The following is a 23,315-nucleotide window of genomic DNA, read 5'->3' as shown; positions in this document are numbered from 1 at the left end:
GGGCGAGCACTGTCACTGCTCTTCTTCCTCTCCTGTTGCTAAGTTCTGAGCATAAGTAGAGTCACTGGGAATGTGAGAGATTGTAGCAAGGTCTCCTTTTTCCAGGAGAACACTGAAAGGGAAGAAGAGACAGAAGGGATATGATGGTACAATAGTACAGACTCGGCTCCCTGGTGTACCCTTTGAGCTGCCCACAAACTGATCAGACCCAAAATATGCTGTAGAGTCTCAGAGTGGGTCTAAGTGATAAACAACATACTTGATAGCCACTGAGCCTATCCACAGGACACGGATCCACACAAAACTCACAGAAGCTTTGAGCAATGCAATTGATGCTGGAGACAAGCAGGGGCTATAAGAAACTGAATTTTACTCCAGAAACACTAATAACTTGAACAGGACCCAAAGATTCACAACAGACTATAACAGGATGCTATCTTACATTCACAATATTCAATATAAACAAGGTTGCCTGGTATCCAGCGAACTGGGAACCATGGTAACTCCATGGGTAAAGACAGTCCAAATAACTTTGCTGGGCTCACACATATATGTTGGAATTATCTGACAAATATTTTAGAGCACAAATTAAGGAAGTGCTACACTAGTCAATGCTCATGAAGTATGACTGTCAGCGTGTGATGTTCTTTTAAGAAGGTTTAGCTCAGGTGCTATTGTAAGAAAACTCTTTCATGAGCCAAAAGAGATATGGGCAATAATTCTGAAATTTTCTGAAGGAGTAAAATCTAATTTGTGATACTCATCTTATTTTTCTTCAGATAATAAAGTCAAACACTAACCCCACCCAGTTTCACAAACAGGAATCCAGGGCTACACGGTCACTTTTCTGTGACACTTCCAAGTTTATTCTACTAGGCCTGCTTTTTCCCTGGACTGGCCTCTCATATCAAAGCTTTGGAGTTCATAGGTAGATAAGAACTGTGGTTAATTCACAGGTAGTTACTTCTAAAAGGTGTTTGGCACCTGAAGCTCTAACCCATCCAATGTAAGGGCAGTATCTTTCATCTACTGTCAAGATCTATGATTCAGAGTCCAATTTGAGGATCTACTTTTCTTCAAAGATGAATAGTGGTATTGAGCAGACTCAATAATGAGGAACAGTGGGGGAGGGGTGCATGCTTATAGTCCCAACACACAAGGTCAAAGCCAGCCGGGTCCCACGAGAAGACCTTGTATGGAAAGGGAAAAGGAGAAAAGAAAGAGTGGCCCTACTGAGCCCGGGTACCCTTCTTAGTTACGTCTGAAAGTTCTTCATCATCAGGCCAGGGAAGGCTATTGTAGATGAACACAGAAGGCAGGCAATAAACAAAGGAAAAATAACCAACAAGCCATGACTACAGGAAGCCAGTAAGTAAAGTCTCGCAAGAACACTAAACACACAGCAGGGCTTTCTTCTCACAGGACAAAACTATGCTGACCCATGCACATTGCAACTGAAAGACAACCACATGAAGCCATATTTTAAAAAATATGTTACTTCTAACCAGATCTTACCACATTTTAAAAAGAGTCAAAAAGTAGCAGATGAAACTTCCTACCTTAGAACTGAGCACAAGCAGTGTGCATGTGCTATCTTGTCTTGGCCCAGATGTGTGTGGAATCCAAACAGATGTTTTACAATGCTCTCATAGCATATGTTTTCCCCTTTAAGGATGTGTCCGTTCCAAAATCAGAAAAATAAGTTAGTTTGAAAAAAAGTTCTCTCCTAAATTTCAAGAAACATCAGGGCACTTTTTTTTTTTTTTTTTTTTTTTTTTTTTTTTTTATTTATTTATTTTTTATTTTTTTTTTTTTCCATTTTTTATTAGGTATTTCGCTCATTTACATTTGCAATGCTATACCAAAAGTCCCCCATAGCCACCCACCCCCTCTCCCCTACCCACCCACTCCCCTTTTATGGCCCTGGCGTTCCCCTGTACTGGGGCATATAAAGTTTGCGTGTCCAATGGGCCTCTCTTTCCAGTGATGGCCGACTAGGCCATCTTTTGATGCATATGCAGCTAGAGTCAAGAGCTCCGGGGTACTGGTTAGTTCATAATGTTGTTCCACCTATAGTGTTGCAGATCCCTTTAGCTTCTTTGGTACTTTCTCTAGCTCCTTCATTGGGGGCCATGTGATCCATCCAATAGCCGACTGTGAGCATCCACTTCTATGCTTGCTAGGCCCAGGCATACTCTGACAAGAGACAGCTATATCAGGGTCCTTTCAGCATAATCTTGCTAGTGTATGCAATGGTGTCAGCATTTGGAAGCTGATTATGGGATGGATCCCCGGATATGGTAGTGTCTACATGGTCCATCCTTTTATCTCAGCTCCAAACTTTGTCTCTGTAACTCCTTCCAAGGGTGTTTTGCTCCCACTTCTAAGGAGGGGCATAGTGTTCACACTTCAGTCTTCATTTTTCTTGAGTTTCATGTGTTTAGGAAATTGTATCTTATATCTTGGGTATCTTAGGTTTTGGGCTAATATCCACTTATCAGTGAGTACATATTGTGTGAGTTCCTTTGTGAATGTGTTACCTCACTCAGGATGATGCCCTCCAGGTCCATCCATTTGGCCAGGAATTTCATAAATTCATTCTTTTTAATAGCTGAGTAGTACTCCATTGTGTAGATGTACCACATCTTCTGTATCCATTCCTCTGTTGAGGGGCATCTGGGTTCCTTCCAGCTTCTGGCTATTATAAATAAGGCTGCTATGAACATAGTGGAGCATGTGTCCTTCTTACCAGTTGGGGCATCTTCTGGATATATGCCCAGGAGAGGTATTGCTGGATCCTCCGGTAGTACTATATCCAGTTTTCTGAGGAACCGCCAGACTGATCTCCAGAGTGGTTGTACAAGCCTGCAATCCCACCAACAATGGAGGAGTGTTCCTCTTTCTCCACATCCACGCCAGCATCTGCTGTCACCTGAATTTTTGATCTTAGCCATTCTGACTGGTGTGAGGTGGAATCTCAGGGTTGTTTTGATTTGCATTTCCCTGATGATTAAGGATGTTGAGCATTTTTTCAGGTGCTTCTCTGCCATTCGGTATTCCTCAGGTGAGAATTCTTTGTTCAGTTCTGAGCCCCATTTTTTAATGGGGTTATTTGATTTTCTGAAGTCCACCTTCTTGAGTTCTTTATATATGTTGGATATTAGTCCCCTATCTGATTTAGGATAGGTAAAGATCCTTTCCCAATCTGTTGGTGGTCTTTTTGTCCTATTGACGGTGTCTTTTGCCTTGCAGAAACTTTGGAGTTTCATTAGGTCCCATTTGTCAATTCTCGATCTTACAGAGCAAGCCATTGCTGTTCTGTTCAGGAATCTTTCCCCTGTACCCATATCTTCAAGGCTTTTCCCCACTTTCTCCTCTATAAGTTTCAGTGTCTCTGGTTTTATGTGAAGTTCCTTGATCCACTTAGATTTGACCTTAGTACAAGGAGATAAGTATGGATCGATTCGCATTCTTCTACATGATAACAACCAGTTGTGCCAGCACCAATTGTTGAAAATGCTGTCTTTCTTCCACTGGATGGTTTTAGCTCCCTTGTCGAAGATCAAGTGACCATAGGTGTGTGGGTTCATTTCTGGGTCTTCAATTCTATTCCATTGGTCTACTTGTCTGTCTCTATACCAGTACCATGCAGTTTTTATCACAATTGCCCTGTAGTAAAGCTTTAGGTCAGGCATGGTGATTCCACCAGAGGTTCTTTTATCCTTGAGAAGAGTTTTTGCTATCCTAGGTTTTTTGTTATTCCAGATGAATTTGCAAATTGCTCCTTCTAATTCGTTGAAGAATTGAGTTGGAATTTTGATGGGGATTGCATTGAATCTGTAGATTGCTTTTGGCAAGATAGCCATTTTTACAATGTTGATCCTGCCAATCCATGAGCATGGGAGATCTTTCCATCTTCTGAGATCTTCTTTAATTTCTTTCTTCAGAGACTTGAAGTTTTTATCATACAGATCTTTTACTTCCTTAGTTAGAGTCACGCCGAGATATTTTATATTATTTGTGACTATTGAGAAGGGTGTTGTTTCCCTAATTTCTTTCTCAGCCTGTTTATTCTTTGTGTAGAGAAAGGCCATTGACTTGTTTGAGTTAATTTTATATCCAGCTACTTCACCAAAGCTGTTTATCAGGTTTAGGAGTTCTCTGGTGGAATTTTTAGGGTCACTTATATATACTATCATATCATCTGCAAAAAGTGATATTTTGACTTCCTCTTTTCCAATTTGTATCCCCTTGATCTCCTTTTGTTGTCGAATTGCTCTGGCTAATACTTCAAGTACTATGTTGAAAAGGTAGGGAGAAAGTGGGCAGCCTTGTCTAGTCCCTGATTTTAGTGGGATTGCTTCCAGCTTCTCTCCATTTACTTTGATGTTGGCTACTGGTTTGCTGTAGATTGCTTTTATTATGTTTAGGTATGGGCCTTGAATTCCTGATCTTTCCAAAACTTTTATCATGAATGGGTGTTGGATCTTGTCAAATGCTTTCTCTGCATCTAACGAGATGATCATGTGGTTTTTGTCTTTGAGTTTGTTTATATAATGGATTACATTGATGGATTTTCGTATATTAAACCATCCCTGCATCCCTGGAATAAAACCTACTTGGTCAGGATGGATGATTTCTTTAATGTGTTCTTGGATTCGGTTAGCGAGAATTTTATTAAGGATTTTTGCATCGATATTCATAAGAGAAATTGGTCTGAAGTTCTCTATCTTTGTTGGATCTTTCTGTGGTTTAGGTATCAGAGTAATAGTGGCTTCATAAAATGAGTTGGGTAGAGTACCTTCTACTTCTATCTTGTGAAATAGTTTGTGCAGAACTGGAATTAGATCTTCTTTGAAGGTCTGATAGAACTCTGCACTAAACCCATCTGGTCCTGGGCTTTTTTTGGTTGGGAGACTATTAATAACTGCTTCTATTTCTTTAGGGGATATGGGACTGTTTAGAAGGTCAACTTGATCCTGATTCAACTTTGGTACCTGGTATCTGTCCAGAAATTTGTCCATTTCGTCCAGGTTTTCCAGTTTTGTTGAGTATAAGCTTTTGTAGAAGGATCTGATGGTGTTTTGGATTTCTTCAGGATCTGTTGTTATGTCTCCCTTTTCATTTCTGATTTTGTTGATTAGGATTTTGTCCCTTTGCCCTCTAGTGAGTCTAGCTAAGGGTTTATCTATCTTGTTGATTTTCTCAAAGAACCAACTCCTCGTTTGGTTAATTCTTTGAATAGTTCTTCTTGTTTCCACTTGGTTAATTTCACCCCTGAGTTTGATTATTTCCTGCCGTCTACTCCTCTTGGGTGAATTTGCTTCCTTTTTTTCTAGAGCTTTTAGATGTGTTGTCAAGCTGCTAGTATGTGCTCTCTCCCGTTTCTTCTTGGAGGTACTCAGAGCTATGAGTTTCCCTCTTAGAAATGCTTTCATTGTGTCCCAAAGGTTTGGGTACGTTGTGGCTTCATTTTCATTAAACTCTAAAAAGTCTTTAATTTCTTTCTTTATTCCTTCCTTGACCAAGGTATCATTGAGAAGAGTGTTGTTCAGTTTCCACGTGAATGTTGGCTTTCCATTCTTAATGTTGTTATTGAAGATCAGTCTTAGGCCATGGTGGTCTGATAGGATACATGGGACAATTTCAATATTTTTGTATCTGTTGAGGCTTATTTTGTGACCAATTATATGGTCAATTTTGGAGCAGGTCCCGTGAGGTGCTGAGAAGAAGGTATATCCTTTTGTTTTAGGATTAAATATTCTGTAGATATCTGTCAGGTCCATTTGTTTCATAACTTCTGTTAGTTTCACTGTGTCCCTGTTTAGTTTCTGTTTCCACGATCTGTCCATTGATGAAAGTGGTGTGTTGAGGTCTCCCACTATTATTGTGTGAGGTGCAATGTGTGCTTTGAGCTTTACTAAAGTGTCTTTAATGAATGTGGCTGCCCTTGCATTTGGAGCGTAGATATTCAGAATTGAGAGTTCCTCTTGGAGGATTTTACCTTTGATGAGTATGAAGTGTCCCTCCTTGTCTTTTTTGATAACTTTGGGTTGGAAGTCGATTTTATCCGATATTAGAATGGCTACTCCAGCCTGTTTCTTCAGACCATTTGCTTGGAAAATTGTTTTCCAGCCTTTCACTCTGAGGTAGTGTCTGTCTTTTTCCCTGAGATGGGTTTCCTGTAAGCAGCAGAATGTTGGGTCCTGTTTGTGTAGCCAGTCTGTTAGTCTATGTCTTTTTATTGGGGAATTGAGTCCATTGATATTAAGAGATATTAAGGAAAGGTAATTGTTGCTTCCTGTTATTTTTGTTGTTAAAGTTGGCATTCTGTTCTTGTGGTTGTCTTCTTTTAGGTTTGTTGAGGGATTATCTTCTTGTTTTTTCTAGGGCGTGGTTCCCGTCCTTGTATTGGTTTTTTTCTGTTATTATCCTTTGAAGGGCTGGATTCGTGGAGAGATAATGGGTGAATTTAGTTTTGTCGTGGAATACTTTGGTTTCTCCATCTATGGTAATTGAGAGTTTGGCTGGGTATAGTAGCCTGGGCTGGCATTTGTGTTCTCTTAGTGTCTGTATAACATCTGTCCAGGCTCTTCTGGCTTTCATAGTCTCTGGTGAAAAATCTGGTGTAATTCTGATAGGCTTGCCTTTATATGTTACTTGACCTTTTTCCCTTACTGCTTTTAGTATTCTATCTTTATTTAGTGCATTTTGTGTTCTGATTATTATGTGTCGGGAGGAATTTCTTTTCTGGTCCAGTCTATTTGGAGTTCTGTAGGCTTCTTGTATGTTCATGGGCATCTCTTTCTTTAGATTTGGGAAGTTTTCTTCAATAATTTTGTTGAAGATGTTTGCTGGTCCTTTGAGTTGAAAATCTTCATTCTCATCCACTCCTATTATCCGTAGGTTTGGTCTTCTCATTGTGTCCTGGATTTCCTGGATGTTTTGAGTTAGGATCTTTTTGCATTTTCCATTTTCTTTGATTGTTGTGCCGATGTTCTCTATGGAGTCTTCTGCACCTGAGATTCTCTCTTCCATCTCTTGTATTCTGTTGCTGATGCTGGCATCTATGGTTCCAGATTTCTTTCCTAGGGTTTCTATCTCCAGCGTCGCCTCACTTTGGGTTTTCTTTATTGTGTCTACTTCCCTTTTTAGGTCTAGTATGGTTTTGTTCATTTCCATCACCTGTTTGGATGTGTTTTCCTGTTTTTCTATAAGGACTTCTACCTGTTTGGTTGTGTTTTCCTGTTTTTCTTTAAGGACTTGTAACTCTTTAGCAGTGTTTTCCTGTTTTTCTTTAAGGACTTGTAACTCTTTAGCAGTGTTCTCCTGTATTTCTTTAAGTGAGTTATTGAATTCCTTCTTTATGTCCTCTACCATCATCATGAGATATGCTTTTAAATCCAGGTCTACCTTTTCAGGTGTGTTAGGGTGTCCTGGATTGGGCGAAGTGGGCGTTCTGGGTTCTGATGATGGTGAGTGGTCCTGGCTTCTGTTAGTAGGATTCTTACGTTTACCTTTCGCCATCTGGCAATCTCTGGAGTTAGTTGTTATAGTTGTCTTTGTTAAAAGATTGTTCCTCTGTTGATTTTGTTACCCTCTATCAGCAGGCGTGGGAGACAAGCTCTCTTCTCTGAGTTTCAGTGGTCAGAGCAGTCTCTGTAGGCAAGCTCTCCTCTCTCAGGGAAGGTGTACAGTTATCTGGTGTTTGGACCTCCTCCTGGCTGAAGGTGAAGGCCCAAAACAGGATCTTTCCCAGAAGCTGTGTTGCTTTGGCCAGGAAGGTGGCCAGTTGTCTGGAGTCGAAGATGTTGCCGCCTCAGAAGCTCTGTGGCTCTTGCCGGGAAGGTGGCTGGTTGTCTGGAGCTGAAGATGGTGCCGCCCCAGAATCTCTGTGACTCTCTCGCCCGTCCCAGAAACGGCTGGCACTCTGTATTCCCCACGGTCACCCGTGCAGCCTGCCCTCCGCGGAGTCCCGGAGCCAAGAAGGCTCCCGCCGGCGCCTGTGCCACAAACCTCTCAGGCCAGGCAGACCCCCGTGCTCTCACCAGGAAGGTGGCCGGCTGTCTGGAGCTGAAGATGGCGCCGCCCAGAAGCTCTGCGACTCTCTCGCCCGTCCCAGAAACGGCTGGCACTCTGTATTCCACACGGTCACCCGTGCAGCCTGCCCTCCGCGGAGTCCCGGAGCCAAGAAGGCTCCCGCCGGCGCCTGTGCCACAAACCTCTCAGGCCAGGCAGACCCCCGTGCTCTCACCAGGAAGGTGGCCGGCTGTCTGGAGCTGAAGATGGCGCCGCCCAGAAGCTCTGCGACTCTCTCGCCCGTCCCAGAAACGGCTGGCACTCTGTATTCCACACGGTCACCCGTGCAGCCTGCCCTCCGCGGAGTCCCGGAGCCAAGAAGGCTCCCGCCGGCGCCTGTGCCACAAACCTCTCAGGCCAGGCAGACCCCCGTGCTCTCACCAGGAAGGTGGCCGGCTGTCTGGAGCTGAAGATGGCGCCGCCCAGAAGCTCTGCGACTCTCTCGCCCGTCCCAGAAACGGCTGGCACTCTGTATTCCACACGGTCACCCGTGCAGCCTGCCCTCCGCGGAGTCCCGGAGCCAAGAAGGCTCCCGCCGGCGCCTGTGCCACAAACCTCTCAGGCCAGGCAGACCCCCGTGCTCTCACCAGGAAGGTGGCCGGCTGTCTGGAGCTGAAGATGGCGCCGCCCAGCATCAGGGCACTTTTTAAATGTGCCATTACTTTGAACAAAGTAACAAGTTGGGTTCAGGGCTGTGTGTAATGCAGAGAAGCCTGAGTGGCTGGCTTCTATCTGTTACCACCTTACCTACTTGATGTCTTGTAGCTTGCTGTGACCTTTGACATTTGAAAATGACAGATTTCCTTGCCTGTACTTGAACTGACATTTCACTGATGACAAATTAAGACAATTACAAGATTAAACAAACAAGCAAACTATGCTTTCTCTAACCTTGACCCAAATATTTAACTTTCTAATTTATATCTTTCTTAACAATAAAATGCACTGGAAACAAAGCTCCTTTTAAATTACGTTACGACCTTCCTATTCTTCCTAATGAAAGCTTGACGCAAATGTTCTCACATATTCACACAAGATACCATCACAGCACTGTTTTCAAGAGGGTAAAGAACAAAAACTATTACATACAAAGAAGTCTTGGTATTAATGGGGGGAAATGTGGAAAATTAAGTATCAGTCAAAACCAGAGACATCCAAAAAAAGCAAGGTTTCAGAGTAAATCTTAGCTGTCACTTGGTATTGTCCAAAGAGACATGTATAATACAAATGGCACCATCACCAAGAGTTTAACAAGAAAACCCTGACAAGGACATGCCACAGACTGAGAGTGGCCCGGCTGCACACGGTGGAAGCCTGACTTCCCCCTGCACATCTTTCAACTACATTCAAAAGTTTCAAAAGAATTTTGCACTTAAAAAATCACAATGCTAAGTGAATGTTAAAAGATCCTCATAAAGTTAAACCATCCCTCTTCCATGTGCGTAAGACACCAAAGCCAACACAGTAAGTTCTGTTTCCATAATGCCGAACTAACCTTGTTCATGTGCAGTTTCTCTTATTCTTTCCAGTCAGAGCCTGTCTAAAAGCATCACTACAGTCTTTCATGTATGTGCACGAAGGAATTCAAATGCTGTCCTGTCAGCAGAGTTTTTAAACCATATGAGGAAGAAACAAGTATGTATAAGGATACAGATTTATTCTTCTTAATATTGTGAGAGAAATGCACCTGTACGTTGATGTTTAAAAATAGGTGGTGGACTCGGTATTTTCCAAATAAAATATAGATTTATTAGCCAGTAAAGTATCAGACAAATCAATTGCCCTTTAAGTAAAACAAAGGGGAAAATTATACAATGCATATATCCAGAAGATGTCCCAACCGGTAAGAAGAACACATGCTCCACTATGTTCATAGCAGCCTTGTTTATAATAACCAGAAGCTGGAAAGAACCCAGATGCCCCTCAACAGAGGAATGGATACAGAAAATGTGGTACATTTACACAATGGAATACTACTCAGCTATTTAAAAAAAATGAATTTATGAAATTCCTAGGTAAATGGATGGACCTGGAGGGCATCATCCTGAGTGAGGTAACCCAATCACAAAAGAACTCACACAATATGTACTCACTGATAAGTGGATATTAGCCCAGAAACTTAGGATACCCAAGATATAAGATACAACTTGCCAAACACATGAAATTCAAGAAGAATGAAGACCAAAGTGTGGACACTTTACCCTTTCTTAGAAATGGGAACAAAACACCCATGGAAGGAGTTACAGAGACAAAATTTGGAGCTGTGACGAAAGGATGGACCATCTAGTGATTACCATATGCAGGGATCCATCCCATAATCAGCTTCCAAATGCTGACACCATGCATACACTAGCAAGATTTTGCTGAAAGGACCCAGATATAGCTCTCTCTTGTGAGACTATGCCGGGGCCTAGCAAACACAGAAGTGGATGATCACAGTTAGCTACTGGATGGGTCACACGGCCCCCAATGGAGGAGCTAGAGAAATTACCCAAGGAGCTAAAGGGAACTGCAACACTATAGGTGGAACAACAATATGAACTAACCAGTACCCGGGAGCTCTTGTCTTTAGCTGCATATGTATCAAAAGATGGCCTAGTCAGCCATCACTGCAAAGAGAGGCCCATTGGACTTGCAAACTTTATATACCCCAGTACAGGGGAACGCCAGGGCCAAAAAGGGGGAGTGGGTGGGTAGGGGATGGGGGGGTGGGTATGGGGGACCTTTGGGATAGCATTGAAAATGTAAACGAGGAAAATACCTAATTAAAAAAAAGAAAAAAAAAGACACAGATCTTTATATGAATTGATATTAACTAATTCTAGCTAAAAGCAGCTTAAAAATCATTTTCAATTTTAACTTCTTTTTTTTCACTTTTTAGATAAAACATCAAATAAAAAGAGGCACCATGAGCCATTTTTATAGGATAAGTTTACTCAAGTTTGTGCAATTATAACCAGGAAAGAATAAAATGAATTTTTATAACACCCTTTAATCACAAAACTGAACTTATTATAAAGTTTGCTGAAGGGCAATATTAAAAAACAAGCACATTACATTAATGAAGAAATCCCATAGGGGCTCTTTTCTTAGAAAACTTTTAGACTATTGACCCTTTTGCCAAGATATAGTCAGCATATTCAGTTAAGTGTGGTTTGAGACTGTTTGTATGGCTTGGGTAGGTCTAGATAAAGTATGCTAGTACTGGAGTCTGTTACCACTTTAACATCTTTGGGGTTTGTCTGAACTTGCAGAACAGGCTTGGGTGGGCTCAACCAGTTTGTGGACGTGGGGGGCAGGGAATACAGTCCTCCTTTGTTAAGTGGATGTTTACAAAGGTATCAGTCAGCCTAGAGTTTTGTTGCAGCAATTAATCACAAGTCTCTGAAAAGATTGTTTTCATTTTCATTCGGAATAAAAGCTGGAAAGAGTTAAACATTAAAGAACAGGGACCAAATTTAACATGCTATCTTAGGAAGAAGAAATGTTGGGGTGGCATTGTTTTATGTAAGAATAACAGTAATTTGTAATTAACTGCATTTTAGCACAGAATCTAGGAAAGACAGCCATAAAGACACCACTTTCTATTCGGCTTTCCTACTAACCATGGCACACTGTAAGTAGGATCCCATGTAGGCAATTATGCTGGGTTAAATCGAGTTAAAAATTAACAGAAGATGAGAATTAGATGGGGAATTTTATTTTTATTTGGAGATCTGAGTCATACATAATATTGCATGAAATTAACAATTGAAGTCAAATATTAGTGAAATAAGATTTTGTTTTCCTAGCAATGAAGTGTCCATACTCAACCAAAGCTGTTGACTTGATTGTAAATTAATATGGATCAAATATTTTATTTATATAACCAAATCTGTTATTCCAGCAAGTAGTAAATTTGCCAGTAAAAAATGTTCTTGCATGTGACATAAGACTGTTTTATTTATCCTAGCAAAGTTTTATAGCGTGAAAAATACTAAATTAACAAGAAAATAGTCACATCAAACCACTTGCTGCCCATTCAAAGAGAGATTAGCTGAAATGTACCAAATTACAGAATGTGCAGCATACATATTACAGCATGTCAAAAGTTACAAGTTACCTTAAAATAGGAAGGTGCTGTTTACAAAGACCAGAATTATAAAATTAAAAAATAGAGAGCCTTAACAGTACATAACTATCCATTTTTAAATGATTCTTCTGAAATTCCATTTTTCCCTTTTTCTTTCTCTCTCTCTCTCTCTCTCTTTTTTTTTTTTTTTTTTTTTTTTTCGAGACAGGGTTTTTCTGTGTAGCCCTGGCTGTCCTGGAACTCACGCTGTAGACCAGGCTGGCCTCGAGCTTAGAAATCTGCCTAGCTCTGCCTCCCAAGTGCTGGGATTAAAGGCGTGTGCCACCAGCGCCCAGCTGAAATTCCATTTTTATGTTTATTCTATTGCTGGGTATGTCTACAAATTTACCAGTTAGTTATCATCCATTTTCCCGGAATGTGTGTGATGCTGTCAGCAGGTCTAGAACAAATACTAGAAGGCAAGACCGTTGTTCTCAAGGTCAACTAAAGGCACAGCACTGAATGGAAGGAATGAAGGCTGCACCGGTGGAAGGTAGAACCTGCCAGGGTGCCCACTGAGAGAGCGTTTGTATCCAAGACTGGCACCACTCTAAGTGACCCTGTGAACTTGGAAGGTAGAGTGTAAAACTTAGACAGACTAAAGTCTAATGCAGTAGCCATTTTTATTCAGAGCCTCAAACAACTTATATTCTAAAGGCACTCTGAGTGTTAAGCAAGGTCATGTGAGCAAAGTTCACTTGAGTTCAAGTTGTATAAAGTTGTCACAAGGGCAAGGACACAGGAGCTCAGGCTATATACAGTCAGGAGGACAACTCGTGCTTAGAAGCCACACTCTGAATAATAGTGGGAAAGTTGATGGGTAATCTAAAGTAAACCCACTCCTATTATTACACCTGAGGAGGGCTTGAAAGCACATTCCACGAACAAACCTATGTTACGGAGTAGCAGAGGTTATAAGACTTTTGCTCTTTTTACTTGGAGTTTGCTCACAACCTCAGAACTCTCCTCAGACAGTTTGACTCATGGACCACGTTCTGACACATGATCAACTCTCATGCTCAGAAAATGGGTCTGGGGGGTTGGGGATGTAGCTCAGTGGTAGAGTGTTTGCATAGCAAACACAAGGTCATGGGTTCCTCAGCTCTCGAAAAGAAAAAAAAAAGAAAGAAAAGGAAATGGGTCTGCATGGTTGAGGGTAAAAAGACATGATCACTGTAAAAACAAGTTGGCATATCAATAAATCATATCTGTACTGTGTACTGTGAATCATGTTTTTCCAATTTTGACACCCAGAAGAATGAGCCTCTACCCCATTTCCCTACCCATAAAATTGGATGTATAATATCTATCATACATTAATATTATTGTAAAGAATAAATGAGTTGAGATGCCTGGTATGAGTGCTATATGTCCTCAAACAATAAAGCTACATTACAACAGTATTTAATGACATAGGGATGGATGGACAGATAGGCCGAATCAAGATATATATCTTTTACAAGTAGAAAGGAGTAATGTGGGAAAGGAAAGCCATACATTCCTAAACTATAAATCTTCAAGGGAAAAATATGCCTGTATATATTGCCACAAATTATTAAACCCAAAGCAATGTCAGCAGATAGACAGGAAACAAACCAGGAGATATTCCTTCCATGTTTATTGAACCATGATTCTGAAGCAGTTTCAAATCACACTGACATTGTGAGAAACACTGAATCCACTAAGTCCTTAAAATAAAAAGACTTATTTTGTTATATAATTTCATGACAAAATGAGCGCTGAACTTAAACTAACTAGAAACCTTGTGGTGTTCATCACATTGAACATAAACATTTATTCATCATAAGTGTCATTTTGTGGTGAATCAAATTCCACTAGTGATATAATAAATGATGTATTTTTAGATACCCTAGACAGACAATACTTTTCTGAGAAGACATGGGTACTTAAGTGAAAATCTAGTTCCAAGCACAGGGTACCTCCCTATGACTTAGTACTCTGGGAATCATAACACTACCTAAGTCATTGATTGGGGGAGATAAAGAGCTATAGATAAAATGCTCCAAACAGTGCTCAACAGAAAGCTAGAGCCCAATATATGCTGGGAATTGGTGTTTACAGGCATATTGTGCAGCAAGCCTGTGATGCCATCTACCCAAGAGGCTAAAGCAGGAAGGACAGCTTTGACAACTTAGACCCAATGTCAGAATAAAAAAGAAAAAAAAAATGGAGTGTGTGTGTGTGGGGGGGGGGGGGGGGGGCTGGGAACATAAGTCCATGGTAGACCACTTGCCTAATATTTTCAAGGCCACAGTTGCCTGGATTCAGTCCCAAGTACAAAATAAATTAAATAAACCACAAAAGAACTTTGACTATTTATTAAAAGTGATTGTTAATTTTACGCAACTATTTGACTGAGAAAGGGTTGTCCAAATAGCTGTTAAGCTCTGATTGTATCTGTGAGAGAACTGGAGTTTCTGGGAGAGGGCAGCATTTTAATGTGCATACAAAACAAAGAAATGGTGCTCATCAACATGGGGAGAGTAGCATTCATTTTATCCAGGATCTCCCAAGAACAGGAAAACAAGAGACAGAAGGAAGAATTCTCCTCCCTCTCTGAAGCTGAAACACCCATACTCTACATTTGGTCTCAGTTTTGGTCCAAACAATAATGGATATACTGGTTCTCTGATCTTTGGGGTTTGATGGAAACAATACCACAGACTTTCTTGGGCCTCAAGCTTGTAGATAGTAATGGATAGAAAAACAGGAAAGACGTGAAAAGGGAGATGAGTCCCTCACTCAGGACTCTGCATGAAGACTCGAGCAGGCGGAACTCAAGCATTCCAGCATAGTAAATGACATGTACTGTGAAGGTTGCTAATGTGGAGATAATATTCATTTATATACAGATACTTAAGAATATTAAAACAGCAATGAAACATGCTTCAGGCACAAATATATACACCCCTGAATATTACCTTATTCCTCTCCCAGATATTATCTGGGAATCTCACAAGCAAGACCATTAACTTTTTGTTGACAGAGGAAACATCTTAACTTCCCATGCAGCTCTTGTGATCTTGGGTTTTATGGTACCAAATGAAATTTGTCCTCAATCCTTTTGTCTGCACATCTCAGGAACCACCCAGTGATCTCATTTAGATTCCATAGCAACCCTGGGAAGATGGAACTTCAGAACCCATTAACATCAAATGCATGAGAAGCCCACACCCACGAGTGACTGTGTACTCTTTCCCTGAGTAATTTTTTTCTAACCTGTTACTGAATAAAACACTTATTAAACTCAAAGTGTGATTCATACTGACAGATTCTAATTTTTTTTTTTTTTTTTTTTTTTGCAGAGTCAAGAATCTCAACTTCACCTTAGTGAAAAACTTGGAAAGGAATTCTTGGGGTAACAGCAGGGACTTTCATTGAACTCTGGCTCATCTTCCTACCATTGCTAAGACGAATCTTATATCTATATCACTATAGAGAGGTATATCTATACCTCTCTGTATTGTATTACTTTCCCTGGATAACCCTAACTTATATAGTTGGAAAAGGCAAGCTTGCAAATAAATAATTTTAATAGGCTTCTGCTAACCGCATTGCATTTAACAACTTGTGTGCATATGTGTGGCAAGAGGACATATAAATGTACAGTCATGTATAAGCCAGACACTGGGTGTCACAACCAGCTGCTTTCGACCTGACATTTTGATATAGGGTCCCTTGGATAACCTGAGCCCACTGATTCACCTGGGCTGATGGACCACTGAGCCTTAAGGATCGATCTTCCTCTCTGTCTCACCAGTACTGGGATTACAGGTATATACTACCACATACTGCTGTGTCTCACAACTTCAAAAGTCCAAAAGTAACACTCCAAGTTTTCTTTCTCCTGTTTCCAAATGTACTTTAATTATCAGTGTTGGTATTTAGTACAAATCAGGAAGGAAGTAAAGAAATACACATTTAAACTTGAAAGACTATAGCAAAACTCTGAATTTGAAATGCAGTAGAAATAGCTTAGATAGATGTGACCTATAGGAGATTATAAGGAGCAGCCTTAACCAATGTTTCTCAAATATGAATTATAATGCAATTAACTTGGGTTCTTAGCAAAACACATTCTGACTCACATGGGAGTGGGATTGATGACTATAATCTCAGGGTGTCTAAAAATCACATGACTACTGACTTGGCTACCTAGAGAGTATGAAGGCCCCAGAAATGTGGACCTATGTAGGCCCAGTAACATCAGAATCGCCTCTAAAGTCCTAGAAACAAATGCCTTAAAGAATAAGGAAGCTCATTATTTAGTTTCCAACTAAGTCAACTGCTTAAACCTAGTCATGTAAGCTCACTCAGAATAAACTAGAACACCTTGAAAATACCACGTTAGAAACTGTTACCTAAACAAGATAACAAATAGCTTAAAATATTTGTTTTTGCATGGCTGCTGGCTCTGATAATATGTGGGGAAAGTATTACAACCTGGAAAATCAGTAGTTGAGACAGTAATCTCCTTGCTGCTCACACTGCCCCTCTCCCTAAGCAATGCACAGCTTCCTTAGAAGTACAATCAAACTGAGTTTTCTACGTCTTTATGTTAAAAGCATAAACAACCACAGCACAACTTTGCCAACTGCTCACAAAGAAATATTTATACATTGCCTGGCTGATACGTAAATATATGTCAACTTTTTGATTTATGGTTATAGATTAACTATTTACAAGCACAGAAACACAAATTATATGACATTAATTGTTTGAAACAAAATATTCTTGAAGGAAAACAAATCTGAGGGTAACTAAAACACAGTCTCACAATTACAGAGAGCTCAGCTTTCCACATGCGAGCCAACTGCTTGCCTACAACTCTAAAAGGAAGCTACACATCTGGGTCAAGGGCTACCCACCCCAGCAAGAGACTGAATTTAAAACTTTACTTCTCACCCGAAACTTGAGCGTTATCATTTTGCTCAGAGTCTAATTTGGAAAAGAACAGTCACCAGCTTCCTGTTGTCCCGAGGACAGAGGGAACACCCCTTGTCTCACTACTAAAATCGGATGTTTAAAAGGGAGTTCTCAATCCGAGACAACTTTATCCCCTGTGACATTTGACAGTTTCATGAGATAATTTTCATGGCCACAGACATGGTGTAAAGGAGAGGGGGCAGTGTGGCACTGAGGGGGCACCTCAGTGGTGTGTGTGGCTTTGGGTACTACCAGACAACGCACTAAACCCTCCTGAGATCCAAGGATCTCCTACACATCCAGGATGCGGCTGAGCTTGAGAACTCTGACTGGAACCATAGAGCCTGCAGAACACAGAGAGAATTCCCTTTCTGTGTGCTGATTACATTCCCAGCACACTAGTAAGTACTGGCTGGGTGTTAAATACACTATGTGGCATCTTAAGGGCAATATAGTGATGAAAAGCAAGCATTATTCCCAAATACACGGTCATGTTCCTTGAAAAAAATATATATATAATGCAGGCGTTGTCAGAAAAATAAGTTTGTTTTGGATTTTTTTGTTTGTTTGTTTTAAAAGTCATCCATTTCAAATTCTCTAAGTTGTACAAACTATTATATGGAAGGCACTCCTTGATGCTCTGACAGGATAGTGCAGAGGCCAGGGACAGCCTTCCATACATTAAACAGGAGGGACCTTCCCAGGCTTATTGAAATATCAGTATATATAGTTCCCTTTCTGATAGGATTGATGCTCCATACTTAATAGGCTGAAGTCTTTCTTTTATGAAAATTAAAATCAATGTGGTATAATAAGTGGTGTTTCACAAGCAGGAAACAAAATAAAATGCAATTTTCAAAACACAAATCAGAGATCTCCGTGGCTGCCAAACATCTGTCCACCTAAAATGTCTGGGATTTAACTGTCTCTAGAAATCCTCAGTGGCCTCACATCTGAAGCTCAGGCGCTGACAGTCACAAGGTTGAACACACCTTTAATCATGGCTTCAGCTGCACACAGGTCTTGTTTGTAGGTCACCTAAAGGACAGATAAACCTCATTAGGCTCAACAGAGCAGGCAGGAATGTGAGAGCTGTAAAACAAAGCCCCAAGGGAATTCTTCCCTCGGGAGAAACTGCACACACCACACAAGCCATTTCCAAACCAAAGAGCCATTAGACGTTCACATTAAATCAAATCCAATTTCAACAAATTATGAAGATCTAAGCCTTATATCTTTGACTAAGTTATGATAGCACGTAGCAGTGGTTACTGAAATATGATTATTATAACTGGTGTCAAAGGAAATGCATAAGGGTTCAAACAGAAGTATGCACACCACTGTTGTATAAGGTTTCACACTGGAAAAGAAAGAGGTAAGGAAGAAAGGAGAAAGAGGGAGGAAAGAAGGGCTGCGAGGCTGAGGGAGGAAGAGAGTCTCCAAATAGCAAAAGATGACCAGCTCCATTCTAAGCTGAAATTCTCAAAGACCAATTTACATCTAAAGGGACTTCGGAATTCTGAAGGTCATTGTAAAACGGGTTGGTTGCACCTTGTGAAATTTTTCTTAAAGCACAGCCTCTATAAAAAGAATCTATAGGGTACCACAGTGCACCTAAGGACAATGATGCACTTTCCTTAATAGCAAACAGCTTGCTCATAATTGCACCCTGCTTGTTGTAAGGTAACCTTCCACAGTATGCATATCCGGTCTATGGCAGATCCTTCCCAAGGGCCATCCAGTAAGTTCAGATGCAGAACACCTGCAAATTACTGATTTATACCATGGAACTAGAACACACAGTGAACAATAAAATAGTATCAAGTCGGTACAATAAGGTTCGATGGGCACATCTCTCAAATGCCCAGTTAATTAACAATGTCAGTGGCCTCAACTTTGTCATGTAAAATGTTCACCTAACTAGTCCCTTTCCAGACTGTCAGGTTGGTTTTGTTTTGTTTTCTCTAAATGATCTCTGCCATGATCTTGCTTAGCTCAAGTAGACCAGGGCACATGTATAAAGTAAATTCCCCTGCCAGGCTTTACCCTAGCAGGCAGGTTTGATGATGCCATACTCTTTTTTTCACTGCAGTAACAGCAAACACAGAAAGACAGATGGAAGTCTACTGGACCAATTTACTGATCTATTAAAAACAAAGATGCCATTACTCTGCCAGCTGTACAGAAAGTACAACTCACTGTTCTCTGTGACCCTTGGCACTGCAGTTACTCTCCACAGTCCATTTCTGCGGTCTATGAAACAAGAACATGCTCAGTCTATGGATTTCCCAACTGTGATGTATCTGATTCCAATAAGTGTTTACAGAAAGGGTTATAAAGTGATCTAGATGCCCTTCACTCTGCTAGGAGCAGAGCAACGGCAGGGCCCAGTGGAACCTTTGACCTCTGGACATGCCCCCTTCGTCAAGAACTTCCTGTGAAACGGAATAAACCTAGTTTTGAACTATTTCTTAATTTCAGGTTAACTATATACCTGAATTGCAAACTAACTTATATTTGCAACTTAAATAAGAAAATAATTTGTATAGCCATTGTCTGTTGTATAGATTAAACTCCAGTCAGAACTCAAGAGTATACGTAGCTATTGATTTACTTCCTCCTGCATTGAGTGGTAAACTACAATCTAGGTTCAAGTTAATATTAATACTGGACATTTAAACTGATATAAATTTATCACCAAATACTAAATTAACTTTCAGAATTCTTAAAACTTCAAGTAATTACTTATGAATAAAATGCATGTTTTTCACTTTATAGTAATAGCCACAAACCAGACTTTAAAAGTTTGTTAAGTTTATTTCTACTGCCTCCAGCATATAGGTTATAGATGCCAACACAGAGATGAATATTTTTTACTTAGATTAACATCTACTATGTGTTTAGGGATAGTTTTAAAGCCAGGCATAGTGGCACCCACCTATAACCCCAGCAATTGGAGACTAAGGCAGGAAGGGGAAGAATTAAGACCAGAGTAGTCTACATAGTGATTTGAGGCTTGTCTGAGCTATGAGCTATGTAGCCCAATACTAGCTAGAGGGAAATAATCTGTTTTTTCCCTAAATAAAACAGAGAATGTACTTCAAAGGAAATAGTACTGGAAACTGTCATAATTTTGAAATGATGCGTTATTCACTCTGCTAATTTTTTAAAAAAGAGTTGCCTTTGCTTATTTTTAATTTACAGAAGCATTGAAACAATCAGTTCTGAAGTTGATTCTCAGCACTTGTCAGCCTTGTGGGTAAGGTCAGTGTTGACACTGAGTTTCTTCAGTCAGCACAAGCCGTACTTTTCCTTTGACCTTGCACAATACCCAACTATTGGAAATAATTACTCTCAAAAAACCCTTGTGATGGACTAGCGTGCTGGTGTGTTTCTCACTGGTTTTCAACCTATTCTCAGAGGAACCCCTGGAGCCCTGTGGAGATAGTGAGGGCAGTCTGTACAGGGAGATTGTGGCGAGGCTATGCCACTCACCAGCACAGCTCAGTCATGTCTCCTCTACACATTCTGTCTGTGCAGTGATTCCCCTGAGTCAAGTGTTTATCTGAGGACCCATCAACAGAAGAGAAACCTGACATTTACACAGAATTATTCTCTCAGGCATAGGGCAGGCTGGCCTCAGGTACCAACACTCACTTCACCTAGGAATACTGAGCATTTTATAAGTTAAGGCACAAGAGACCTTTCTGAACCGAACCAAGTCACAGTGGCCCCTACTTTCCTTGAGTTAAGAGTACAATACACTTGAAGTTCCCACAGAGCAACCTCATAGGATAACAGAGATATTGCCCCACTAGTTGGCCTAAAAGCCTATGAACTAAAAGATACCGAATATTTGTTAGATGCAGATGTCAAATCTAATGTGAATCCCCAAATGACAATTTTAGCTTAGCTCTTGCTGGACTACAGAAGGACTGCTGCTGCTCACTCTCAGAATTCCTCGGGTTTCTATCTGGCAGCAAGAGCCACTTTCCTATTGGCATGTATCTATGGTGCATAAGCCACAGGCCTGCAGAGCCGCTCCCCTACTCTGTAGCTCAGGGTTCTTCTCTATAACCTAGGAAGATTCCCTCTGCTTCCATTCTTCTCTACTCCTAGACTGATATCCCAGACCACATCCAGTCTGTCCCTCTCCTCTCTGCCCCAGAAAAGGAGCCATGGCTGCATGAACTACCCCAAAGGCCTCTGGCTACTGTTTCTCTCATATCTATAATAAAAGCCTTCCCAAACATGGATTGATCATTTTGATGTATTCTCTGTACCCTTGCACACAGTGGGTATTTTTGAACTTCATTTGCATTTTTTCAGTTGAGCACACACACAAAAATATTATTTTTCCTAGGAATAACATGTGAATTTACTTGAAGCCAAGAAACAGAAGCATCTTCGCCCACTGCTGCTCATAAGCACCAGAGACTCTGCCTTTCAGGGTCCTTTCCCTTACAACCTTAAGTACAGCACAAACACTCAGAGGCAGCAGAAGAAACCCCATATGATGAATCTCTCTTACCTTCCAGAGGGCAGGGGGCCCTTCTACAAGTTTTGCTTTCCTGTGACAGTATTTTAGAGCCAACTGCAAGCACTCTGTTCCAAATTCCAAGTCAAAATCACTACACTGGTGACAAAGGAAAAAAGAAGCAGACATAGAATTAACAAACTGTAATACAATTGGTGAAAAATAAAGCCAAACAAAGCAAAAAGGCTTTTATTTTACAAACAAGTAAAATATAAAGGAATCAGTCCGAGAATGAGCAAACTGGTTAATTATCTCTGATTCTATTGTAGAATAACCCTTCCCATATCCTAAAAATGAAATAAAAACAACAAGCTAATAGGAAAGTTATAACATCCCTAGAGATCTGGGCTCCCTCGGGTGTCTCAGGAGCCTGATCAGAACAATATTTATTTCTGTTGTTCATCCTCGAAAGTAGATCTGAGGAATTACCACATCCAAATTCTTCATTTAACAAACACATCTGTGAGATCCAAGTCCCTTTCTATTTATAACAAGACATGAAAACATCATAGCTATTGTTCATTTTAATATTTAGAATAGCAATATATCATCCTTAAAACATTTATATCTGTATGAACACAAAGATGGTTCAGTTTTTTTCATTGTATAGAAAAACATGAACTTGTCAAATTCAGTAAAACATAAATTACTGTATTTTAAGTGGAACCATCAAAATCTCTAAGCAATAATATAATTCAGCTGAAGTTCTGAATTATGTAGCAGCTGCATAAAGGTAAAGAACACATGAATCATGTCCTCAGAGGAACCCCAGCCTAGAGGGGAGCCTGACTTCAGAAACTGGCAACAGAATGTTGTCTGCTAGGCTGGAAGCAAGTGCATCTGCAGGAAACACACTGGGGAAAATTACCTGAGCTTATGTGAGCTTATCGGGAAAGGCCTATCAAATGCAATGATCTCTGGTCTCCAGCTCAAGGAATAATTGGAGGATGAGGAACACTACGTAATAAAAATGGAGTCTTATAAAAGTAAGAGGAACAAGACCCTCTTATTCTACAAGTTTACATGTGTGTGTGCACCTATGTGTGAAGATGCTTAGGATTAGGGCTGTAGAGGTGGCTGATACGTATCTGAACTCAGGTTCTTGTGTGTGTGTGACGAGTACTTTACCTACGGAGTAAGAACAGCAAAGAAGCACAATAAAGAATACAGTATTCAGCATAACTTCCAACAGTATTTTAATCTTCTAGAGGACTACAAAGTCCTAACTGTAGTAGCTTCTGAAATTAACGAGAGAATCTAACTGAATATGCAGAGTCTCTATCTCACCTGAAGAGTTACAGCTTAAATCTACTTTTATGTGCTATGTGGGAGATTTTCTAGAAATGTATACTGCAGCAGCATCAAGAGTGACACTGGATAAGCTAAGATGGCTTTTGGTAGACTTCTGCTTTGTACTTTCAATGTCTTCACATTATGTCTGAGAGACGTCTATACAGTGAAGAGCCATCATCTAATTAAATCCCAGTAATACAACCTTGATTTCTCCCTGACTCATCACACAAGAGCATGAACGCTTTCCAGCTAGCTTTGCAGGTGCTCACAAATGCATAATGAGAAAACCCATACGATGAGTTCCTTCCTGCCTCCAGTCGTGATGTGAAACACACCAGATGCTATGTT

At 40.5% G+C, this 23,315-nt stretch overlaps 1 protein-coding gene across 8 annotated transcripts in view; it reads right to left on the bottom strand.

The window, feature by feature from the left end:
• The window catches only part of Crppa (CDP-L-ribitol pyrophosphorylase A), a 308,929-nt gene that overhangs the window by 194,629 nt on the left and 90,985 nt on the right, over positions 1-23,315 (bottom strand). For 7 of the 8 annotated variants that reach the window (XM_011243910.2, XM_011243909.3, XM_011243907.3 and 4 more), the window contains 2 exons: positions 21,669-21,773; positions 18,130-18,175 (listed from right to left, as the gene is read on the bottom strand). In XM_011243910.2, coding sequence (XP_011242212.1) covers positions 18,130-18,175; positions 21,669-21,773 — 151 coding nt within the window. Of the gene's footprint in view, positions 1-16,056; positions 18,176-21,668; positions 21,774-23,315 lie in introns of those variants that run through there. The other variant, NM_001289504.1, reaches the window with a different exon arrangement.

This window comes from Mus musculus, chromosome 12 (assembly GCF_000001635.26).
Source record: "Mus musculus strain C57BL/6J chromosome 12, GRCm38.p6 C57BL/6J".
NCBI lineage: Eukaryota > Metazoa > Chordata > Mammalia > Rodentia > Muridae > Mus > Mus musculus.
The sequence above is the reverse complement of the archived record's forward strand: the minus strand, read 5'-3'. Positions and strand labels throughout refer to the sequence as shown.